The sequence below is a fragment of the Anopheles nili genome, chromosome 2, assembly GCF_943737925.1.
Source record: "Anopheles nili chromosome 2, idAnoNiliSN_F5_01, whole genome shotgun sequence".
Taxonomy (NCBI): Eukaryota; Metazoa; Arthropoda; class Insecta; order Diptera; family Culicidae; genus Anopheles; species Anopheles nili.
The window spans coordinates 40,353-60,091 of NC_071291.1; the positions used below are offsets into that span (position 1 = coordinate 40,353).

The following is a 19,739-nucleotide window of genomic DNA, read 5'->3' on the forward strand; positions in this document are numbered from 1 at the left end:
AGCTTGATTGGTGCGACACGACGCTACCTTATATCGGCTTCATTTCTCACGCTATTCTTGATCAAGATCCCCAGTCTGGTTTCTTTCTTTAAAAGATCGGATTTGGCAAGGCTATTATTGAAACAAAAAAAAACATAGTATTTGCATTTATTTGCGCCAGGTCAGATATTGGCCAAACGAGAACCTCCTGTCTTGTGCTTTAACGACCTTGCATATCGCTGTGATATGTGGTAAGTAGAAAAAGAAAATGTTGAAAAATCAAACGAGTAATTTTTCTTTCGACTGCTTAGCATCTGAAGATGATAATAGGTCGCTATAATTACAAAATGAATGTAAAAATTGTTCGTTATTCTTAAAACTGTCCAATAAAATAAAACATAAATTTTTAAGTACATAGCTTAACCAATAGAAGCAACATAAATGTGAATACATCAAATAACCAAGAATGTACTTGATTAGTAACCACTTGAACAAATCATCGGTTACCTCTTTTTAGAAAATAGAATGAAGCAAAGGTACATTAATGCCTTTTGCTTTAAAATATCGAAACCCGTCGTGCAAATGAAAAAATAATGAGGACGCAACAAGATATGCATATGGTCATGAATACTAAAAATGAAGAATCAATATCTCTGGCTGAGCCAACATTGGACAAATGAAAATTATTTATCTTCGACTAGTGGTAATTTTTACATGTTTAGAAATTGTATGACTTATGTCAAATATATATTTTCACTCAGAGAAGGGCTGCTGATAATCTTTATGATGTAGAAAAGAGAGAGAAATTAAACAATTTTTGGCTTTTAACGTTTCTCGACTGATTGAGAAGTAGGTTTCCGAACATTTGAATAACTAAAATTTATTGTGGATTACAAACTTGAGTTAATTTAATCTCTTTCTGAAGCGATATTATTGCCCTTGTTTCCTTACCATGTATGTGCTCTCGGGTTCATTAGGTCTAACCTTGTTTTGCATCATGTATCATGTCATATCATACGGGCGTCCAGGATCATCTTAAAATAGTTTTGCTAAACAACCATTAATAAACATTCCCTCCGTGCTTGCCCTCTAAGTCATAACTATAGTATTTCGTCGTCGTGGTTTTATAAACTGTTGTTTCATCAGATTTGATTATACTACTTGCGACGCAGGGCGTCATATTACCGGTACTAGTAATTAAAGTAGCAATCCTTCGCAAACCGCATTCATTGCCGCCATAGTGTAATCTATACTCGTTGCGCTGAAAGTGTAGAGTCAATTTAAGCGCTTTTTTTAACTCTATCAAAATTCTTATTTGCTCCTCAAAAATATAAATATATATCTGTTTTTCATAATGTTATCTCTTTCTTTTTAGGCTGTAACATTTTTGCCACCAACTGACTGATGAGGTGTTTTCAATATTTACCTCCGAAATTAATAAAAATCATCAGGTTATCGATACAATGATGCCGCCGATAGATGACAATATCATCCATAGCGTCGATGGAGAAGATCAACAAAATGTTAAATCCTCAAATAGCCGAAGTGCAAGCAACATGACACTGGAGTTACCAGAGTGTCTGACATCCTCCATGATGTTTGGCTCGTGTAGGACAAAAAAGTGTTACAGCAGTTCTTTACATAAAAAAAAACAAACTCAACAACACATTGTCAATAGCCTTAAGGCGTGGAATCTGAAACTGTCCCCTAGTAGCCTCCTACCGGTTCAAGATACCGTATCGAAGAATGAACGATTGCCAGCAAAGACAGGGGTTCGGAAGAGCATTATGGAGGAAAAGATAGGTTCAAAATTTTCCTGCAATTTAAAAAAGGAAAAAATACGTCCACCTTTGACCCAAAAACATGAAGAAAGAGAAGCAAATAAACAAAAGCCACTCAATAAAACAGCCAACACGGTATTTAAGACCGAACAGAATTCACAACTGATAAATGCGCAGTCGTTGCCAACTTTGGAACGAGAACAGAGCTATCAATCGATTTATCGAAAGGAATGTGCATATCAAAGCGAGTCAAAGCCACAAAAAAAGGTAAGTAAAGGAAAACATGTAAGATGCATGATAATTTTTAACATTTATTTAAAACTGTTTTTTCATGAATCCGTTTATTTACATAATCACATTCGGGCATATTAAATGAGAAGAATGTGCATTTTCCTAATTCTTTGAGCACAATCTCGTTCACTAACCAAGATGATACAATATATGCGTCGTCTACACTATCATTCACTTCTGAATCGGCTACGAAACCAATTTCAACATCTCCAACATCCACATCAGCATTGGAAGTGCCGATTAGTTTGTCGTCATTTACGGCAAAGGGAATACAATTCAAGAAACATCAACCACAATCGTCTGCACGTCGTTCTTTTAACAGAAGTAGTAATAACAGCAGCCCTACTTTTCAAACTAATGAGGACATAAAACACAATGTTGCTTCTAGTCCCCATTGTGCATCGGAGAAATTAAGAGGAAAAAAAACGTTCAAAAACGTCATGTTGGGGCTTTCGCCGTCGGTGGATAACTCTTATCCTATTCATGCCGAAGATTCAAACGATCTTCAACAGTTCCCAAGCATTTTAAACAATGTTTCTAACAATAATATGAACTCTCCATATCAACGTAATGATGATCTTCCGCCACCCTATTTAGATGAGGTAACATATATTAATGGGTCCCAACCATCATCGCACCAAACATCATTTCAAAAATTAAATTGTAAACAACCACAACAACTACACAAAAAGTGCATGAGCAATACTGTAACGTCCGTTTCGCCCGCGACTCATCAATATTCGTTAGAGTTTTTGCGAGATGTTCGTTTAAAAATGTCAATGGCAGGGGTTGGTAATGAAGAACCCCATGATACTAAACCGCGATCTTCCATGGTTGGCGATATTTCTTTGGGATTTTGCGATACATCGCATCATGTTAACTACGGTGACACGCAAAATTTGACCTCCCTCTCTGCTCTACAGCAACAGAAGTTTCAATTCAATAGACTTATGCTCCCGCAAGTATCAGTCCAACAACATAGTTCATACACGGGCTCGTTTGATGCTCCATGCGCTGCTAATGAACCAGGTCAACACGCTATGGTCGTTGTCACAAATAGTAGTAGTGCTAGACTCAAAAACAGACAAAAACAATCTCCATGTTACGGGGTAACAAATGGCAAGAATGGACACATCAGTCTTTTATCATCTAAATCGGAACAAGACTCAACACTGTACTCGCAACATCAAGGTCATCATCAGTGTGATCAGTCGCAAAACCAGCAAATGCAACGTACTGAAATATCTAGCTGTCATCAAAATAACAACTATCAGTATAAAAATCGTAATAACATCGGAGAATGTACCATTCAACTTAAATTAAACAGCCCAATTATCAAAGAGCATGGTGAAGAGGTAAAAATCGTGAGGAAGGATGGAGTTAATAAAAGTAATTTCAATTACTTATACGGTAAGGATAAAGGTGATTCAATACACATCAATGGTAACAAACTTGGAAATAAAGTACAATATGTCGGTTACAATCATCGGAAAAATTTTCACCATCACCACCGTTACCATCATCGCCATCATTCTGGTGGAGATGGACACTTGTATCCTAAAAGTCATGTGCCTTTCCTGCAACAGCAGAGGCAGCAACAACAACAGCTGCTGCAGCAGCATCGGCAGCAACAGCAGCAACAACAGCAACAGGAGGAGCAACAACAGCTACATAATTTTCAAATGCATCATCATCGACATTATAATAAACAGCAACACAACTTGCATCGTAATTTGATACATGTTTATGGCCATGAACGAGATCATCAAAGAACTGTTTCTTGTCCATCTGCTCATGAGTTTTCAAACGTTGGGCTGTTGCATCAGGATGTAAAAAATGCGCATTCATTTCAGTCCGTGCCCCCCCCTGGATCGGAAAGATCTAAATTACATACGCCGGCTACAGCTACTGAAACCTATAAAGGCAGCTTATATAATGAATCATTTCCCATCGTCGAGGTGTCTGAAGAAAGTAAATCTTCAACGATGATCAACAACGATGAAGATTTTGATCCTAGCAGTTGGCTCTGCAGTGTGGTACGATCGGTTTCAGTTTCTTGTACGATTCCTTCTGTTACATCTTACTCGGAATCACCAACCGTTATCGCTTCCAATTTTACAACAAATCAAGTACCATCATTTGTGGCGGACTCTCGAATCAATTGCAAGTTAGATAATTCTACCCATCCTGCTGATTTTCAACCCGAACCTCCGTACAACGGATTCAATACAAGTAAGCATATGTTCGTTTTCTCATTTACTCGTCGCACCATTCATTGAGTGGATATTTCGTTATTAGATTATCACATTTTTACGAGGCTTAAATCAGTAGCTTCAAAAAAATTAAAAAAAAAAAAACTATTTTACAAATCTCATGGCGCTGACTGTCGTCAGTCATTGACAGTGAATTATCGAATGTTACTTTCTAATTTTACCAATCTAATTTCTCTAAATCTAGTTTTTAATTTTTAATCTAATTTTCATTCCAATTTCTAGCGATGCGAGATACCGTGACGGTAATCGACACTTCATCAAGTAACAGCTCCTCAGCGTCTCTTTCCCTATCGGTGGTGCCGCCCAACGATTTTTATGCGCTGCAGAGCGGACAACCAAAATCGTAGTAGTTTTTTTTTATAAAATAAGATTAAAAAAAAACAAAAATTAACTATTTTTTATGTTTTTGTCTTTCTAGCAGAAGATATTTAAGACGCAACTCACTTAGCAGTTACAATAGTAGCAGTATCGGCAGCTGTAGTAGCAATGGCAGCAGTAGCAGTAGCTGCACTAGCATCAGCAGTAACAGCAGCAGCAACATCAACAGCAATAGCAACAGCAACACCACCGCCAATAGCAACAAAAACAATAATATTAATAACAACAACAAGAGCAAGAACAATAACTGCACCAGCAGTAACAGTAAAAGCAATTGTGATAGCAGAAGTGGCAGCGCAAAGAAAAATGACAGTATGCAAGTTGTGAGGTCACAATTTGTAACCACAGCCAATGCTTGCGGAGAACCTCTGCTGGCAGGTGTCGGCGCATCATCATCAGACCATTTACAATACACTACACCAGTTGATGTATTTTTTTTGCGTGCAAACAATGTCGAAATGAAGACTGCACCCGTTGCACATATGCTTACAGCTGCTGGCAGCAACACAGACAAGTGTGATATATTACTTTCCAGAACAATTTGGGAGCGATTTTTCTTTGCTCAACAGACCGAAGCGAAATATCTTAAAAAGATGCAGCTCTGGCGTGAACTGTATATTTGCATTAAAAAAGGCTTTCCAAAATATAGCCTGTATTTGGTTGGCAGTACAATTACTGGATTCGGAGCTGATAATTCTGATGTAGACATGTGCCTCGTATCGAGGAGTATTCCCAGCGAGTATGATACTCGCGTAGAAGCACTTTTTAATTTATCGCTGGTAAAAGAGCACTTGATAAAACATCTGGCTTCGTCAAATTTTACCAATTTTAGTCTGATCCAAGCAAAAGTGCCTATCCTACGTTTTGAAGATACTAAAAATGGTATTGTGATCGATTTGAACTTTAATAACTGTGTAGGGATCAGAAATACTCACCTATTGTATTGTTATTCACAAAGTAAGTGTTGTATTTTATAAGATTATATAACTAGATGAGCAATATGCATTTGAAATTATAAAACATAAATTATAGTGGATTGGCGAGTTCGACCTCTGGTTTTGGCAGTAAAATTGTGGGCTCAGCATCACAACATAAATGATGCTAAAAATATGACTATATCTAGCTATTCACTGGTGTTGATGGTAATCCATTTCTTACAATACGGGACCAACCCTCCAGTCCTGCCATGTCTTCATGCTTTCTATCCAGAAAAGTTTATGGTAACTAGGTTAAATATGTGTGGATTATATTCATTGCTTGAAATGTAACACATCTCATTATGCACGCATCATTTTAGAAAGTAGTCGATTTAAAAAACATTGAAATGGTTGAACGCCTTCAACCATATCGAACGGATAACAAACAAAGCTTGGGAGAACTGTTGCTGGATTTTCTGGAGTACTATACAAAGTTTAAGTAAGTGCAACAACTTGAAACGAGCGTCAAAAACAAATTGATTAAAAATTTTGTGTTTTTTTAGATACGAGCGTTTTGCAATATCTGTGAGAACAAGTTCGGTTATACCCATAGAGGAATGTCGATTAATGAAAAGTTATAAAAACGATCCTCATCACTGGAAACATTTGTGTATTGAAGGTAATTACATCGACTAGGTTAAATAGTGCAAGGGGAATGTCTAATGCAAATATTTTTCATTTGCCAAATATTTTCCCTAAAAGTATGTGATTTTTTAAATTTCAATTCATTATATTTTCTTCTAGAACCATTCGATTTTACTAACACGGCTCGATCAGTATTTGATGGAAGCGTATTTGAAGAGATAAAATCGGTTTTTGCCATCTCTTGGAGAATGCTACAAGAAAGTAAAGATTTCAACTGTTTGTTTTGTGAACCGTTATTTACACCAGTTACGTCCACACTGTCTCAAATATCTTGATTATGGATTTCACTGAATATGTGTTTTACACATGTGCATCAATTTATTTATAGCAGAATGATGAATTAACAAGAGAGCAGTATGTCAAAACAATTCAAAACTAATATTTTTTGGAAAAGTTGATTGTGAACGAGAACATCGAATTACGAATACATATGCTGTTTTAGATTATACATAAAATTATGAGGCTACGAACAAAGAGTGCTTTACAGTAAACAGGAATTAGAAAATTTACAAGAATCGTGCACCGATCCGTTAAACTAGCTCCCCATTCTGAGATGTCGAAGACATAGAACAAAATGTGATAAAAAGTTGTGCCATTTTTGCTATAGTAGAGATATAAAAAAGATAGCATAAATCTCAATTTTTCCGTTTGGTAACCAATAAGAATAAATTGAGTTGTTACCTTGTAAATGCCATAAAGCAAACACAACAAATGATCTCGTTTATAAAACTTTAATTGATGCCAATAAGATTTAAATCAAAATTTTGGCTAAAGGGCTGCGAAGTCACAATGCTCCGCGCATTGTAGAATTGTGTAAGGATCAAATGTGCGTCGCTATAACTATAGAATGAAATACCATAAATTGTAAACGTGTTCTGAATGCAGGTGTGTGGAACATAAGTTAACGATTTCATACTCATTTATGGAAAAAAAACTTGTAATTCACAGAATGTATCAACGCAGAGAAAAACAAAGATAAGATTTGTAGTAAAAGCAGTGCAGGGATATGAAGTTGTATGCCAAAATTAAAGAATGAAAAATGGTTAATAATCGAAAAGATCAAATATAAAAAAAGCATCAGCATTACAGAAAGAGAGCTTTATACTTAAAGGTGATAAGAGAAGTTATTTTATTTGGTTTCGACTGTACTAAAAGCTTGATAATGAAATCAAAAAAACGTTATATGTGCTGTGAAATTAAAAACTTTAAGTGACATATATATATATATATATATATATATATATATATATATATATATATATATATATATATATAAATAAATATATATATATATATATATATATATATATATATATATATATATATATATATATATATATATATATATATATAATATATATATATATATATATATATATATATATGTGTGTGTGTGTGTGTGTGTGTTTGTTTGTTTGTGATTTTTATATGTATATATATATATATATATATATATATATATATATATATATATATATATATATATATATATATATATATATATATATATATATATATTTGCAGATAGAAATTTTACATAGAAACAATAATATACAGTTTAAAACATAAACTATGTATAGAGTTTCAAAGATTTACTTTTCCCTGATGATTTCAAAGGAGCACCTTCCTATTCCCTTCTTTTCGCAACATTAAGACAATCGTGCATAGTTAATAATAGCAACCGATTTGCTTAAAATAGGCCACATTTCAGTTCAATACGAATATTCTGACCAATTCAAAACACCGGTCTTGTTTTTTGAAAGACCTTCTTTGTCTAGTTGGACAACCTAATTGAACTTTACGGGCTAAGTTGCAACGTTTCTTTCATCCCATCGCCAAATGAATTAAGGAGCCCTTCGAAGTATGGTGAGTCTGATTCACTGCACGACAGCAGGGCTTTCATGCAGTTCATAAAGCTTGTTATTGAAACCGCTGTCCTTCTACACATATAGCGCCAAAATATCTTCTGAGTTTTTTCCTCTCCAACCCGGCTAAGGGAGTTTCGTCAGCTTTGGAAAAAAGTACATTTCTCAAGTTCATTCCAGCTACAGTCGTCGCGTTCGGTAGTTTGAATGGAGATATTTCCTCATTCTTAAGTATGTCTGGTTAGCTACCTAGACCCTTGGAATACTATTGTCGGCAATTGATGTATTGAAAGGTGTGCTTATTGTACCTATCTGTACATTGAGTTGATACTAATTTTCATTTGTTAGCAGAGCCATTGTTGGTGCCAGCTACCATCATTTTGGTTTTTTTCTCCATCCCGTGGTTCTCTGCGCTCCTGCACACTCTTGTTATAAGATTCTACTTCGTAGGAGAGCCGTTACCGTTACCGATGTTACGTATGTCTCTAGCATATATTATGAGCTAGATTGATTTTTATAACGCGGTCCCGGAGGTTTCCATTCCTAAGATTCCTACAGTTTTCTTTAGCATACAGATTAAAGGGCACAAGTGATTGTAAAGGGAAAAGTTTTTCATCCACCATCATGTGATGGCATGCGATGTTCATCGTGATTATTTGAACAGGCTTCGTAAGCTTAATATACATTGAAATTGTCGAGATGTTGAAATTGATGAGACCTTGACATCGATAAAAAGATGGGATAACGGCATCTTTTTCTTGGGTGTTTTTTTTTTCAAAATGTTTTGCATATTAAAGATTAGGTCAGAGATAAATTTGGTTCATTTTTGGCTGTGGGATTGCAAAAGAGCTGTGAGAGATGGCAAGAAGAGATAATAAATGTTTACTGGTAGTGTCATTATCATATTGATCATTTAAAATGGTTGCATTAACAATTTAATTCCAACTTTTACGGAACGTATGTGCCCATGACCCTAACTTAAACTTAATTTACTTCCTCTCTACTGCAGTCTCATGTAAGTTTTTTTTGTTTATTATACATTTTCTAAATTTGTTTGATGACTTGTAGAAGGTAAATTAAATCTACCGCAGGTCTATACCCATCTGTTGGACGACATAGAACTGATATGCTGACGGTTTTTTGAATAAATAATATTTTGTTATTTAGTGTACAGGAGTTTCATTACACAAAATAAAGATTGGCGAAGTTTCAGCTTCCCCAGTAAGGAGGAAAGGGGTCTTTCATGTAATTTCCCCTTCCAGTAATAAATACACAAATATTCAAAAATAAAAATAGCATCCTTTTAAATTGAAATAATGCACATATTTTTCTTTATTGTCTAATTCATGTTTCAGATCTCCAATGGGAGCAAAAGGAACTTATAGGAAAAACTGTAGTAAAGTTTTAGCTATGCGCGTTGAAAGGACAACGAGCAGACAAACTTTTTCTTGAACAGATGTATCATAGGATGCATTGTCCGTAAATGAGACTATCCTTACTGGTTAACCGTCAGTTATATTTGTTGCTGTAGTTTTTATTTTCTTTTATTCATTTATCATTTGAAAACTCATAAATCTTGCGTCACGAAGCTCGGAGTACTTTACGGTTGACATTTTATTCCGTCAATGTTGGGAAGGTGCGATATGAATTCGTTCGGCTCCAGCACAAGTTTAAGCGATCCCAGTAAATCGACTAGATCGTAGCAACTCACGAGGCTGTTTTGAATGCCAAAGTTTTGCAAACTTTTGTTGCGTATTAACTGTTTGGCGTTGATGTACGAAATTTTGTTACCGTGCAACAGCAGCGTCTTGAGGTATTTTAACGGAACAAAGACGAGAAAGTTAATCTCCGAGATGTCATTGTATGAGAGATCAATTTCGTCGATTAGGTCGTACTTGCGCATAGAAAATGTACCAAACTCGATGCGCTTGATGCGGTTATGGCGCAGGTTGATAAAATTGAGAGATTGCAGCTCAGCAAATACACCGATGGGTACCTCTTCTATGCGATTGTGTGAAAGATCCAGCGTAGTCAGTGAGTAGAGATCATCAAAAATGTTGCGAGGGATAGCGGCATCGAAAGTAAAGTTCATGTGTGACATGTTGAGGTCGTGAAGAGCGGGTAAGTTGTGCAGAAAGTTAAAATTTTTCAGGACGCCATTTTCGGATAGGTCTAGTGTTCGAAGCAACGTTTGATTGTCAAAGGCATACTGTCCAATGCCAACAAGCTTGTTGCTGTGCAGATTTACGAATTTCGCATGGAGGAAAGCATTGTTTTCTATGATGGTTATGTTGTTGTGGGACAGGTAAACGAAAATATACTGGCCTCTAAACCCATCGCTAGTGATGGCAAATGTGCCTGATGAGATTTTCGTTATGGTATTTCGACTCAGATCTAATTCGGTTAGCCCGACGAGTTTTGAAAATAATCCCACCGGAATCGAGGAAATTTTGTTGTCACTCATATTAAGCACTGATAAGTGTGACATCAGTGCAAATGTTCCGATTTCAATTAGGTCCAGTTCTAGCTTCATGTCAGCCATTTCGAGAATCGTAAGCCCGGTAAGTGCTGGTAGAAAAGCAAAGTCTTTGAGTGTGGGATTACCATTAAGATTGAGTTTTTGTAACTCTTCTGGATATTCAAAAGCTTTGGGAGAAAATTCGCGGAGCCGATTGTAGGAAACATCTAGCTGGTGTACTGTATTGAAGGTATTTTCTTCTATTCGTACAAGATTGATGGCATCCGCTTTCACTTTCGAAATATAAGGGATCGGTGGCAGTGTGTGAATGTGGCAGTCAAAAAACTCGATTACACTTTGGTACCCTTCATTTCGTATTTCTTTGAATCGGTCATCTTCGGTGGCGTATATATTTTTAAGCACACACTTTCCATCAACTATTTCACAAGTAAGGCGTATAATGGCTGCATCATGGGCTATAATCAAAAGGCCCAAGATAATAGCACAGTTAGTTACAACTTTCAACCAACAACGAGGCATTGCACGATTAAACTGAACAACAGTTCTCAACAGGGCTTTAACCGATGAGAATACTGTTTTGTTTCCTTTTCCAGTTGAGTCAGCTTATCAACCAGCATCGTGCGAATAGGTTGAATGTTTGAGATAGGTGAAGGTTACTTTCGTAATTATTTATGTGTTATTAAAATACAGCTTTAGCGAATTAAAATACGGCTTTTAGTGTAGGTGAGATAGATGGCAATCATAAAAAATAAAATGAAAGAATCTACAGTAGCTTTGTTTTAAATAATCATTTAGACATAATTAGAGCTAGCATATTCGGACATTCCACATTCTGCATTTGTGGCATGTTAATTTTTTCAAGATAATAATATATTCATATTATTTTGCATAGGTATTTTCATATCCATTTTTATTTCTTTTCTTTTGCGATTTTTTAAAACACGGTACACACTAGAATCACGAATTGATCAAAACATGATCAGTTTTTGTTGCTCTTGTTACAAATTTAACTATTTTATGTTGACTAGGTAGGTAGTTCTAATTCACGCGCCTATTTGCTTCTCTAGAACGCTGTTTTTTCTAATCAGTTTTTTTCTTTTCATTGTTTATCAAACAATACGTTTTGAACATACGTTTCCGTTGCACGTTGCTGACATATGTATATATTTGTGCATTACCGCTTTGCGTCTTATATATACATGTTTAAAATTGTTTGTTTGCTACAAGCAGCATCTTCCTACTTTCATTTATAGTTTTTTTGTACATCTTTACACCGGTGATCTAAGCGGTGATGTAAAAAATGCTTTGTTGCAAAAAAATGAGTATTTTTTACAATCCAAATACGTAAGAAATAATTTTGAGACATTTTATTATTTCTGCTTAAATGATTTTTTTGTTTTTGACTTCAGTTAAATCAATTAATTATACGTAGCGTTCCTGTTGCTAGTCATAATGAGTCATTAATGCTTTATGTTCAGCCGTTGTACCACTGTAATAGTAAAAAAGTAAGCCCTATAAAGTTTGGAAATGTAGGCGTCGAATTTCTGTTAAGGATCTGTTGTTACTAACATTCACAGAATGGTTTGTATAACATTTCCTAAACATCAAAAGTTTTTGATTTTTGGTTTAAATTTGAAATTCGAACACTTTCGCATCTTCTGAATAATTTAGCAAAAAATTTGTATGATATGTTTGATGTTTTCTTAACGATTATAAAATGAACGATCATCATTCATTACATAAGCACAACGGTAGATAAAAGCACAACCACTTGAATTGCGTTAACAAAATTGTGGGACCAGATGAGCTCAAGGTTGGTTTGGCATGACGATATATATATATATATATATATATATATATATATATATATATATATATATATATATATATATATATATATATATATATATATATATATATATATATATATATATATATATATATATATATATATATATATATATATATATATATATATATATATATATATATTTATATATATATATATGATTATAAAATGAACGATCATCATTCATTACATAAGCATAACGGTAGATAAAAGCACAACCACTTGAATTGCGTTAACAAAATTGTGGGACCAGATGAGCTCAAGGTTGGTTTGGCATGACGATATATATATATATATATATATATATATATATATATATATATATATATATATATATATATATATATATATATATATATATATATATATATATATATATATATATATAATATATATATATATATATATATATATATATATATATATATATATATATCTGCTCTTTTTTTGACGCATGGGTTGCTTGGAAATTAAACAGAATGTATATTTGTAGTATATTGGGCACCATTGCATTGGTAGACAAAATTTCACATTTTTCAAATTGCATATTTTTTGTCAAACGTGTGGATATACAATTTTTTTACATTTTTATATAAATAGTATATACATCAAAATGGTGCTTATTTACATGTTTTTTCTGTACAAATTGAAAATTGGCAATAGCTATCTCTTTCTTCTGCCTTTTTTCTAGTGGAACGTGGTGCCTGTGAGTGAAAGTGCACATACATAGTTCAAGTAGAGTTTCCTGACTGAAAAAATTGATAAAATTTTGTTTTTGAAACCTAATGCTTCGGTCCTGGTCAATTTTTATCGTATAATTGTAGTCATGTACAAGGATTTTAGCCAAGAATGAGGGCGAACATGTTGCTAATAAGCAAATACACTTAATTTGTTACAATGATGCGATGGCTTCAAATACGCATTGGAGTTTACAGACTTGCAGAAACATTTGCATCGTAATAGATTCGAATTACTACATCAGTCGAAAGTTTTTCCATCGAAAACTGTGGTGGTAGAAAAGTAAAAAAGTCGAAAGTACAAATGCAACTAAACTGGGCCCAGTTTGAATTGGGGAGTAACCGTGGTGCATTGCTGCGGGATGTTCTCCTGCAACGAAGGGGGTCAACGGAGAATTTTTCACTAGCAAAGGGTTATGAGAAAAAACAATTAATAAGTACAGTAGTGGATAGATTGTATCTTATCGAAATGGTTGATCTAGTAATGCTTACCATTCAGTATGTGTACTCGCACCGATGCAGGATTGGCGTTCGACGGTTCACAAGTGTACAAACCCGAGTCACTTGCAATGGCCTTTTGCACCAGCAATCGACTGGTTGTAAGGATGCCTTTCTCGGTTACAAGTGAAATACCTCCTCGAGGCGAATCAAAATTTATATCCTGGGTGAGTTCGAGGAGATGAAAAAAGTTTCTTTGCTTACGGAATATAGGCAGTTAGAGATAGGAGCAGCTGCTACGCATACTTACATCTCGATTATGCTTCCATACAACGGCCGGTGGTGGCTCGGGTGCGTATTTCACGATGCAGGTAAGATTTATCGTTGATCCTTTATTAATGAATAAATCTGGTCCACCGTTAATCTCTGTCACTGGTTCTTGAAGGCCCAGCAATCACCCGCCAATCATAATCAGATTGTCAAAAGACATACCAAAATCCGAAAGATAACCAAAGAAAGACAAATAGCTCATGAAAATATGTACTCCAAAGCTATCTAACCTTTTCCGATAACTTTAAGCATGCATGCATTTGTGAAACACAGAGGAACGAAGTGGTAAGGACGTTCACGATGTGTAATGCTTCGATTCTTATTAGCAGATCTTTTCTCCTCAATGGTGGATCGTTCCCAAAAAAATCCGTAACACTTACCCACTATTGCGAGATGTACAAAATGTCCTGTTGGTGGTGTGGTGGAAATTTGACACTCGTATATACCAGAATCCTTGCGTTGAGCGTATCGAATTCTGAGAGTCCATTCTTCCGTATGGGGTGAGTGCATTGCTTCAAATCGTTGATCAGAAGTGTAGGTGTACCGTCCTACGGTAAGTAAGTGTATATCTCGATGTCGTACCCATGAAACCTGTAGCAGATAAGCGTGACATACGAAGTATGAAATGATGATAACGCATCGAATGACCTTGTATAATAATAGCACATTAAAATATGCTTAAAATAAATTCATGTTTGGAATTAAGCTTATTGTATTGCATGCTTTTATAATTTGTTGCTTTTGTTTTTTTAAGAAAACTTGAAAAGCCATTCATACATAAGTAATTGCTTAACAACGAGTAGTAATATCCGTTTAGTCAGTTTTTCAATGCCTTGATCTTTTAAAAAGCTATTTTATTTATATGATCTGTATTCTTGTGACACGGCAGTCGTTACAAATATGATTAGATAATGCGAGATTTCGATATAAGGAAAACGAAAGTCATACCAATGGATATAAAATTGAATAATATTCATCAATCGCGTATATTTCATGCAATACAATCAAACTCTATTAATTTTCAATTTTAGTAGATGAATAAAAAAAATCTAATATAGGATACAATACTTGGTTACATCAAAATCAATAATATACATTTTAAAAGTATAACATCTTATTTGTACTATTCAACATACCGTTCTATTGCCTAGGTTTTTCACCTTGCAATTTAGAATTACAGTTTTGCCTACCAATCCGGTGATGTTATTTGCAACAGAAGTATCAAAGTAAGGCCCAGTTCCTGGCGTTGGCCACTCCTGGAGGAATTCAGTGCGAAATTTTCTAGATCCGCTAGCAAGCTCCGCTGTAATACAGTGATAATAATGGTTGAATGCATTTAATGTGCCATTTTGAACGTAGAGAAAAATGTAACCGTATAGTTTTGGTAATCAGGTTATGAAGATTTTGAAATAACCTCCGGAAAAAAAACCTTCATATATGTATATATATATATATATATATATATATATATATATATATATATATATATATATATATATATATATATATATATATATATATATATATATATATATATATATATATATATATATATATATATATATATATATATATATATATATATATATATTGTTATTTATTTAAGAACGGCCTGGCCGTTATTAGATTTGGATAATTTTTTGTGAGCTGAAAGGCATTTCCTCCCAACAGCCGCAGATAGCCTTATCCCGGGCTGACTCGGTTAGTTTTTGTAATGGTTCTGTGACATGTTACACATGTAAGCTTTGGTAGCTTTTTGAGACCTTTACAAAGGTAGTCATTTCGGAAAATTCCTTAACTTCTTCGACAGATTCAAACTGCGTAACCTCAAAGCACATCATCAAATCATCAATACGCAGGTTAAACATGCGCGAATGGTTCTGTGTAATACCGGTCAAGAAAGATTGAGATAAATAGCAACCACTCACCCAGGTGTTTGGTTCGCTATCGTCGATCCAATGTTGGGAGAACGTTAAACGCAGAACAAAATCGTTCACGTTGCTGCCAAGAGGTTTCAAGAAGGAGTAGCTTTTCGAAAATCAAGCCTTAGGAATGCGAGATATTTTCATGAAACGGTAGATATTCTTCAGTTGTGATATCATGCAAATCTAATTCTTGAAAGGCCGCTGTACATCCATCAGACTGATGCGTATTTATTCGAAAAACTGATTGTAACGTGTCAATTCCTGTTGTATTTAGGGGTAGCTGCATTCATTTCCTTTTTATGGATATATATATATATATATATATATATATATATATATATATACATATATATACATATATATATATATATATATATATATATACATATATATATATATATATATATATATATATATATATATATATATATATATATATATATATATATATATATATATATATATATCAAGTCAATGAGATCATGTTCAGTTTGATTTTCGTTAGGGGATCTAGCCTTGGCTAAGCATAGAAAGGTAGGCCATGTCGGTACGACGTGCTCAATTGTAAGCGGGCCAGTAAAGAAAAAAGGGAACTAGACGGTATTGCATTTCCAACTAATCCTGTTCAAATAGAGGCCTGTAGATCGGCGACGCGACGAATGAAGCACGCTGCATTATCGGACAAAGTATTCCCCCTTCGAAGTCTATGTCACTACATGCCTATTCTCGCAGCAGTGACAAAAGTAAACGAACGAAGTTTTCTCTTCTCAAGGTTTGTGTCAATTAATGTGTTGTTCATTTTGTTGCTTTCATTAGAAAAGCTTACGTGTTTAACGAGTTTTTCCGATTCGCCAACCTAGCAAACAAAGACTAGCAAATTAAGTTTGTTCCGTTTTGGAGTCGATCTCATGTTGGAAAAGCTTGTGGTTTCCGAGGCATTCTCACTTAAATGTATTTTTAAAAGCTTCTGAGCATTCATTACCTGAGACTATACTGAGGTAAACCAAATCTGGGCACATCTAAAAAAAATATAATCACCCATTCATGCACAACATTGCATTTCGCTTGTTAATTTTTTTTCATTCAATGCTTCTTCTCACTGTTACGAGAAAAGCTTTTCAAGGAGGTCTTTCCTTCATTTGAAAGCTTTTTGATCTGAAACCTCTTCGAGAAAAGCTTTCGGGTGGAGTTGCCACCTGATTTCCTATTTCTTTGCATGGGATAGAATGAAAAAGGTTAGAAGAAATGGGATAGAATTTGAATGAGGTTTTTCATGTGTTGATGCTCCGTTTTTTCGGTGCTTTTTCCTGTTGTCACGAGAAAAAAATTTGAATAAAATTTTGCCGGCTCATATCCCGCTTCACTCAATGCCTTTGTTTCTAGCTTTGAAGCAATGCTTCAACGTACGTTCAATGTTCAACGTGCTTCAACTACGTTGAATGCCATTTTTCGCTACAGCGAGAAAACCTTTCCTACGAGCCTTTTTCCGCTGCAATATCCACTTCACGCAATGCCTTTTCTCTTTGTTACAAGAAACGTTTTTGAGAGGAAGTTATCTACTTCGCGATGTGGTTAATTCAATGCCTTTTATCAATATTACTAGAAAAGCTATCGCAGCATCATCTTGTATAGTATAATTAGTAGCTATAGTCTTTCAGTGATTTTTCACTTTATTGTGATAAAAAGTATTGGACGATGCTTTGCCAAACAAACGCCTTTTTCTTCATTCGATTCTTTTTCTCGCTTGGACACGATCGTTTGCCACTTTGAAGCATGATTTGTTACAGTGCCCACTCTTTTCTTTCAGTCACCACCACCCATGCGCTATATTCTTTCTTATTTTTAATTTTCAGTCCTGCTTACAGGAAAGGCTCAGTCGAGATTTGAATCCGATACTGTCGTGTGTTTGTGCCGCACGTTATCGCTTCGGCTATCGAGTCCCCCAACATAACGGTTTAACATCAAGGGATAATTATATGGATGCAGTTGCAATGTATGTTCTAAAATGAAAATGGTATTATAACATGATCACTTTTACCTTACCTTCACTGTGAACTCTGTTCACGGGAAGCCCGATACCGGCTATAGAAAATTCTATGGAGATAGTGCAAAATTGGAAAAGGAGACAATTCTTAATTCAATCGAAGTTAGAAGAGATAGAGTGGAAACTAAATTTGAATAAATAAATATATTTAAAATTTGTATTTGTTGTCTATCATCTTACTATGATCAACTTGCTGTATTTACAGTGATTGTATTTGTTTTATGCATAATGTTTACCTGTGTTTACAATTAATAACATAATCATTGCACAAACTGCAGCCATGATGTTATGCATATCGTGATGCAGAATTATGCTAGGTATAATAGTTGCAGACAGTTGATCATTTAAACCCAGCTACGATGTGTGTGGTAAATATTTTGTTACAGATGGCGCTAGCGCACACATAGATTTTCTGGAACGGTAGTAGCACGGAAATATTCATCAAATGGTACCAAAGGCCGAACTTGTGTTGTGTAAAAACGTTGAAATTCCCGTTTTTCTAACAAATACAAAACAGAAACACACAATAACACAAGCACTTGCAAACACAACATTCTGATATACGGTAAGGTAATTTTCACCTTAAGGCAATTTTCAATTATAAAACCTGATTTGCCTTACTTGGTATGTACACTTGACTTATCTAATGTCGATCAACAAGTTGATTTGTTTACACTGTTAAAAACGTACAGTTTTGAACTTATTACAGAGTTGATCACTTGGGAACATATATACAGACGTACGCACAACAAACTTGTACACTTCGATCCAACGCATTTATGCTGTGAGCGCCTTTTTGTTTTTGAACTTTTGAATTTTTGTTGAATTTTTCTATAAGAATGTAAAATCAGTTGTAAAATTATTTATACATTTCACAATACATGCAGCACATAATACATTGAGAAAAAGACAACACAACATGCGCGTTGATTACATATTGTTGCAGTAACTTATTTAAGGTATAAACAGTGAGAGGTGTACGTAAGGCTTGCGGAAATTTAAAATAATGGGAAGATTTTGCACGTTAAACTGGTTTGGAACACACAAAATTTATTACCAAAACTTTGCATTCTTCGTCGTTTGTAAGACTTTTTTTAATTATTTTAGATTTTATTTAAAAAGAGCTTGACACATTTTAAAACATGCAATAGCAGAATCTGACTAAAACTTTTATTTATTTATGGTTTTCATTTTTATTGCACATTTAGGGGTTCAATATTTCGGATAACTGTTGTATCTAGCACGATTTTTCAATCAACATAAGATTGAGAAAAGCGCTTCATATGAACGTAGCATTCTCTTCTATAACAGAGCACTCTCTCATTTTGTTTCTTTCTCTCTCAATTTAGTTTCGCATATATCTTCCTCTTTTGTGATGTTCTACGTAAAATCAACAAGATTATAATTAACTCCATATTATTCAATAGTCAAGTCATTCACGTGTTCTTTCATAAACTTGAAAATATGAATTTCACTTCACTACAACTATGAGAGTTGCACTGTATCCTCCAAATTGCGACGGAACAAACTCACTTGTAAAAGCACCTCATGTAAGACAGATCCGACAGTTGCCTATGAGAGGAAAGTGCGCATACGTAATATGCACGTCAAATTTTGGTGTTGAAAAATTGCATGTCACATGAAATTAAGAATAAATTTTACTCCTATTTCACATACAGCCTTTGTAGCTACAAATCGATTATTCCAATTCATACTGTCCCATTAGCTATCGTTTTCCAATCATATGA

General features: G+C 34.6%; 3 protein-coding genes across 3 annotated transcripts; 1 reads left to right on the plus strand and 2 right to left on the minus strand.

Annotated features, from left to right (window-relative positions):
* The first annotated feature begins 1,445 nt into the window (after positions 1 to 1,445).
* LOC128720957 (poly(A) RNA polymerase gld-2 homolog A-like) lies at positions 1,446 to 6,599 on the plus strand. Its single transcript, XM_053814659.1, has 9 exons — positions 1,446 to 1,751; positions 3,683 to 3,779; positions 4,547 to 4,667; positions 4,743 to 4,875; positions 5,167 to 5,659; positions 5,735 to 5,922; positions 6,000 to 6,118; positions 6,183 to 6,298; positions 6,424 to 6,599. The coding sequence occupies exons 1-9, from the start codon at positions 1,446 to 1,448 to the stop codon at positions 6,597 to 6,599; spliced, it is 1,749 nt and encodes a 582-aa protein (XP_053670634.1).
* A 3,045-nt stretch (positions 6,600 to 9,644) lies between these two features.
* Positions 9,645 to 11,187, minus strand: LOC128720571 (extracellular matrix protein 2-like). The gene has a single exon (XM_053814245.1). It carries the CDS (start codon positions 11,185 to 11,187, stop codon positions 9,790 to 9,792), a length of 1,398 nt encoding a protein of 465 aa, XP_053670220.1. The 3' UTR covers positions 9,645 to 9,789.
* A 2,303-nt stretch (positions 11,188 to 13,490) lies between these two features.
* LOC128720967 (zwei Ig domain protein zig-8-like) lies at positions 13,491 to 18,328 on the minus strand. The gene is made up of 7 exons (XM_053814669.1): positions 18,228 to 18,328; positions 17,991 to 18,041; positions 15,159 to 15,325; positions 14,403 to 14,613; positions 14,003 to 14,130; positions 13,747 to 13,915; positions 13,491 to 13,624 (listed from the first exon to the last, which is right to left on the minus strand). The coding sequence occupies exons 1-7, from the start codon at positions 18,283 to 18,285 to the stop codon at positions 13,491 to 13,493; spliced, it is 918 nt and encodes a 305-aa protein (XP_053670644.1). The 5' UTR covers positions 18,286 to 18,328.
* Positions 18,329 to 19,739: the final 1,411 nt, after the last annotated feature.

Excerpts from the sequence above, each read along its gene's own strand:
- LOC128720957 (XM_053814659.1), top strand. The coding sequence starts at position 1,446 with ATGCCGCCGATAGATGACAATATCATCCATAGCGTCGATGGAGAAGAT. Across the intron at positions 4,876-5,166 it reads GCAGCAACATCAACAGCAAT|ACTGCACCCGTTGCACATAT; the intron begins AGCAACAGCAAC and ends GTCGAAATGAAG. Across the intron at positions 6,299-6,423 it reads GAAACATTTGTGTATTGAAG|AACCATTCGATTTTACTAAC; the intron begins GTAATTACATCG and ends ATTTTCTTCTAG.
- LOC128720571 (XM_053814245.1), bottom strand. The coding sequence starts at position 11,187 with ATGCCTCGTTGTTGGTTGAAAGTTGTAACTAACTGTGCTATTATCTTG.
- LOC128720967 (XM_053814669.1), bottom strand. The coding sequence starts at position 18,285 with ATGCATAACATCATGGCTGCAGTTTGTGCAATGATTATGTTATTAATT. Across the intron at positions 14,614-15,158 it reads AAAACCTAGGCAATAGAACG|GTTTCATGGGTACGACATCG; the intron begins GTATGTTGAATA and ends TATCTGCTACAG. Across the intron at positions 14,131-14,402 it reads TGTACATCTCGCAATAGTGG|AACCAGTGACAGAGATTAAC; the intron begins GTAAGTGTTACG and ends TGGGCCTTCAAG.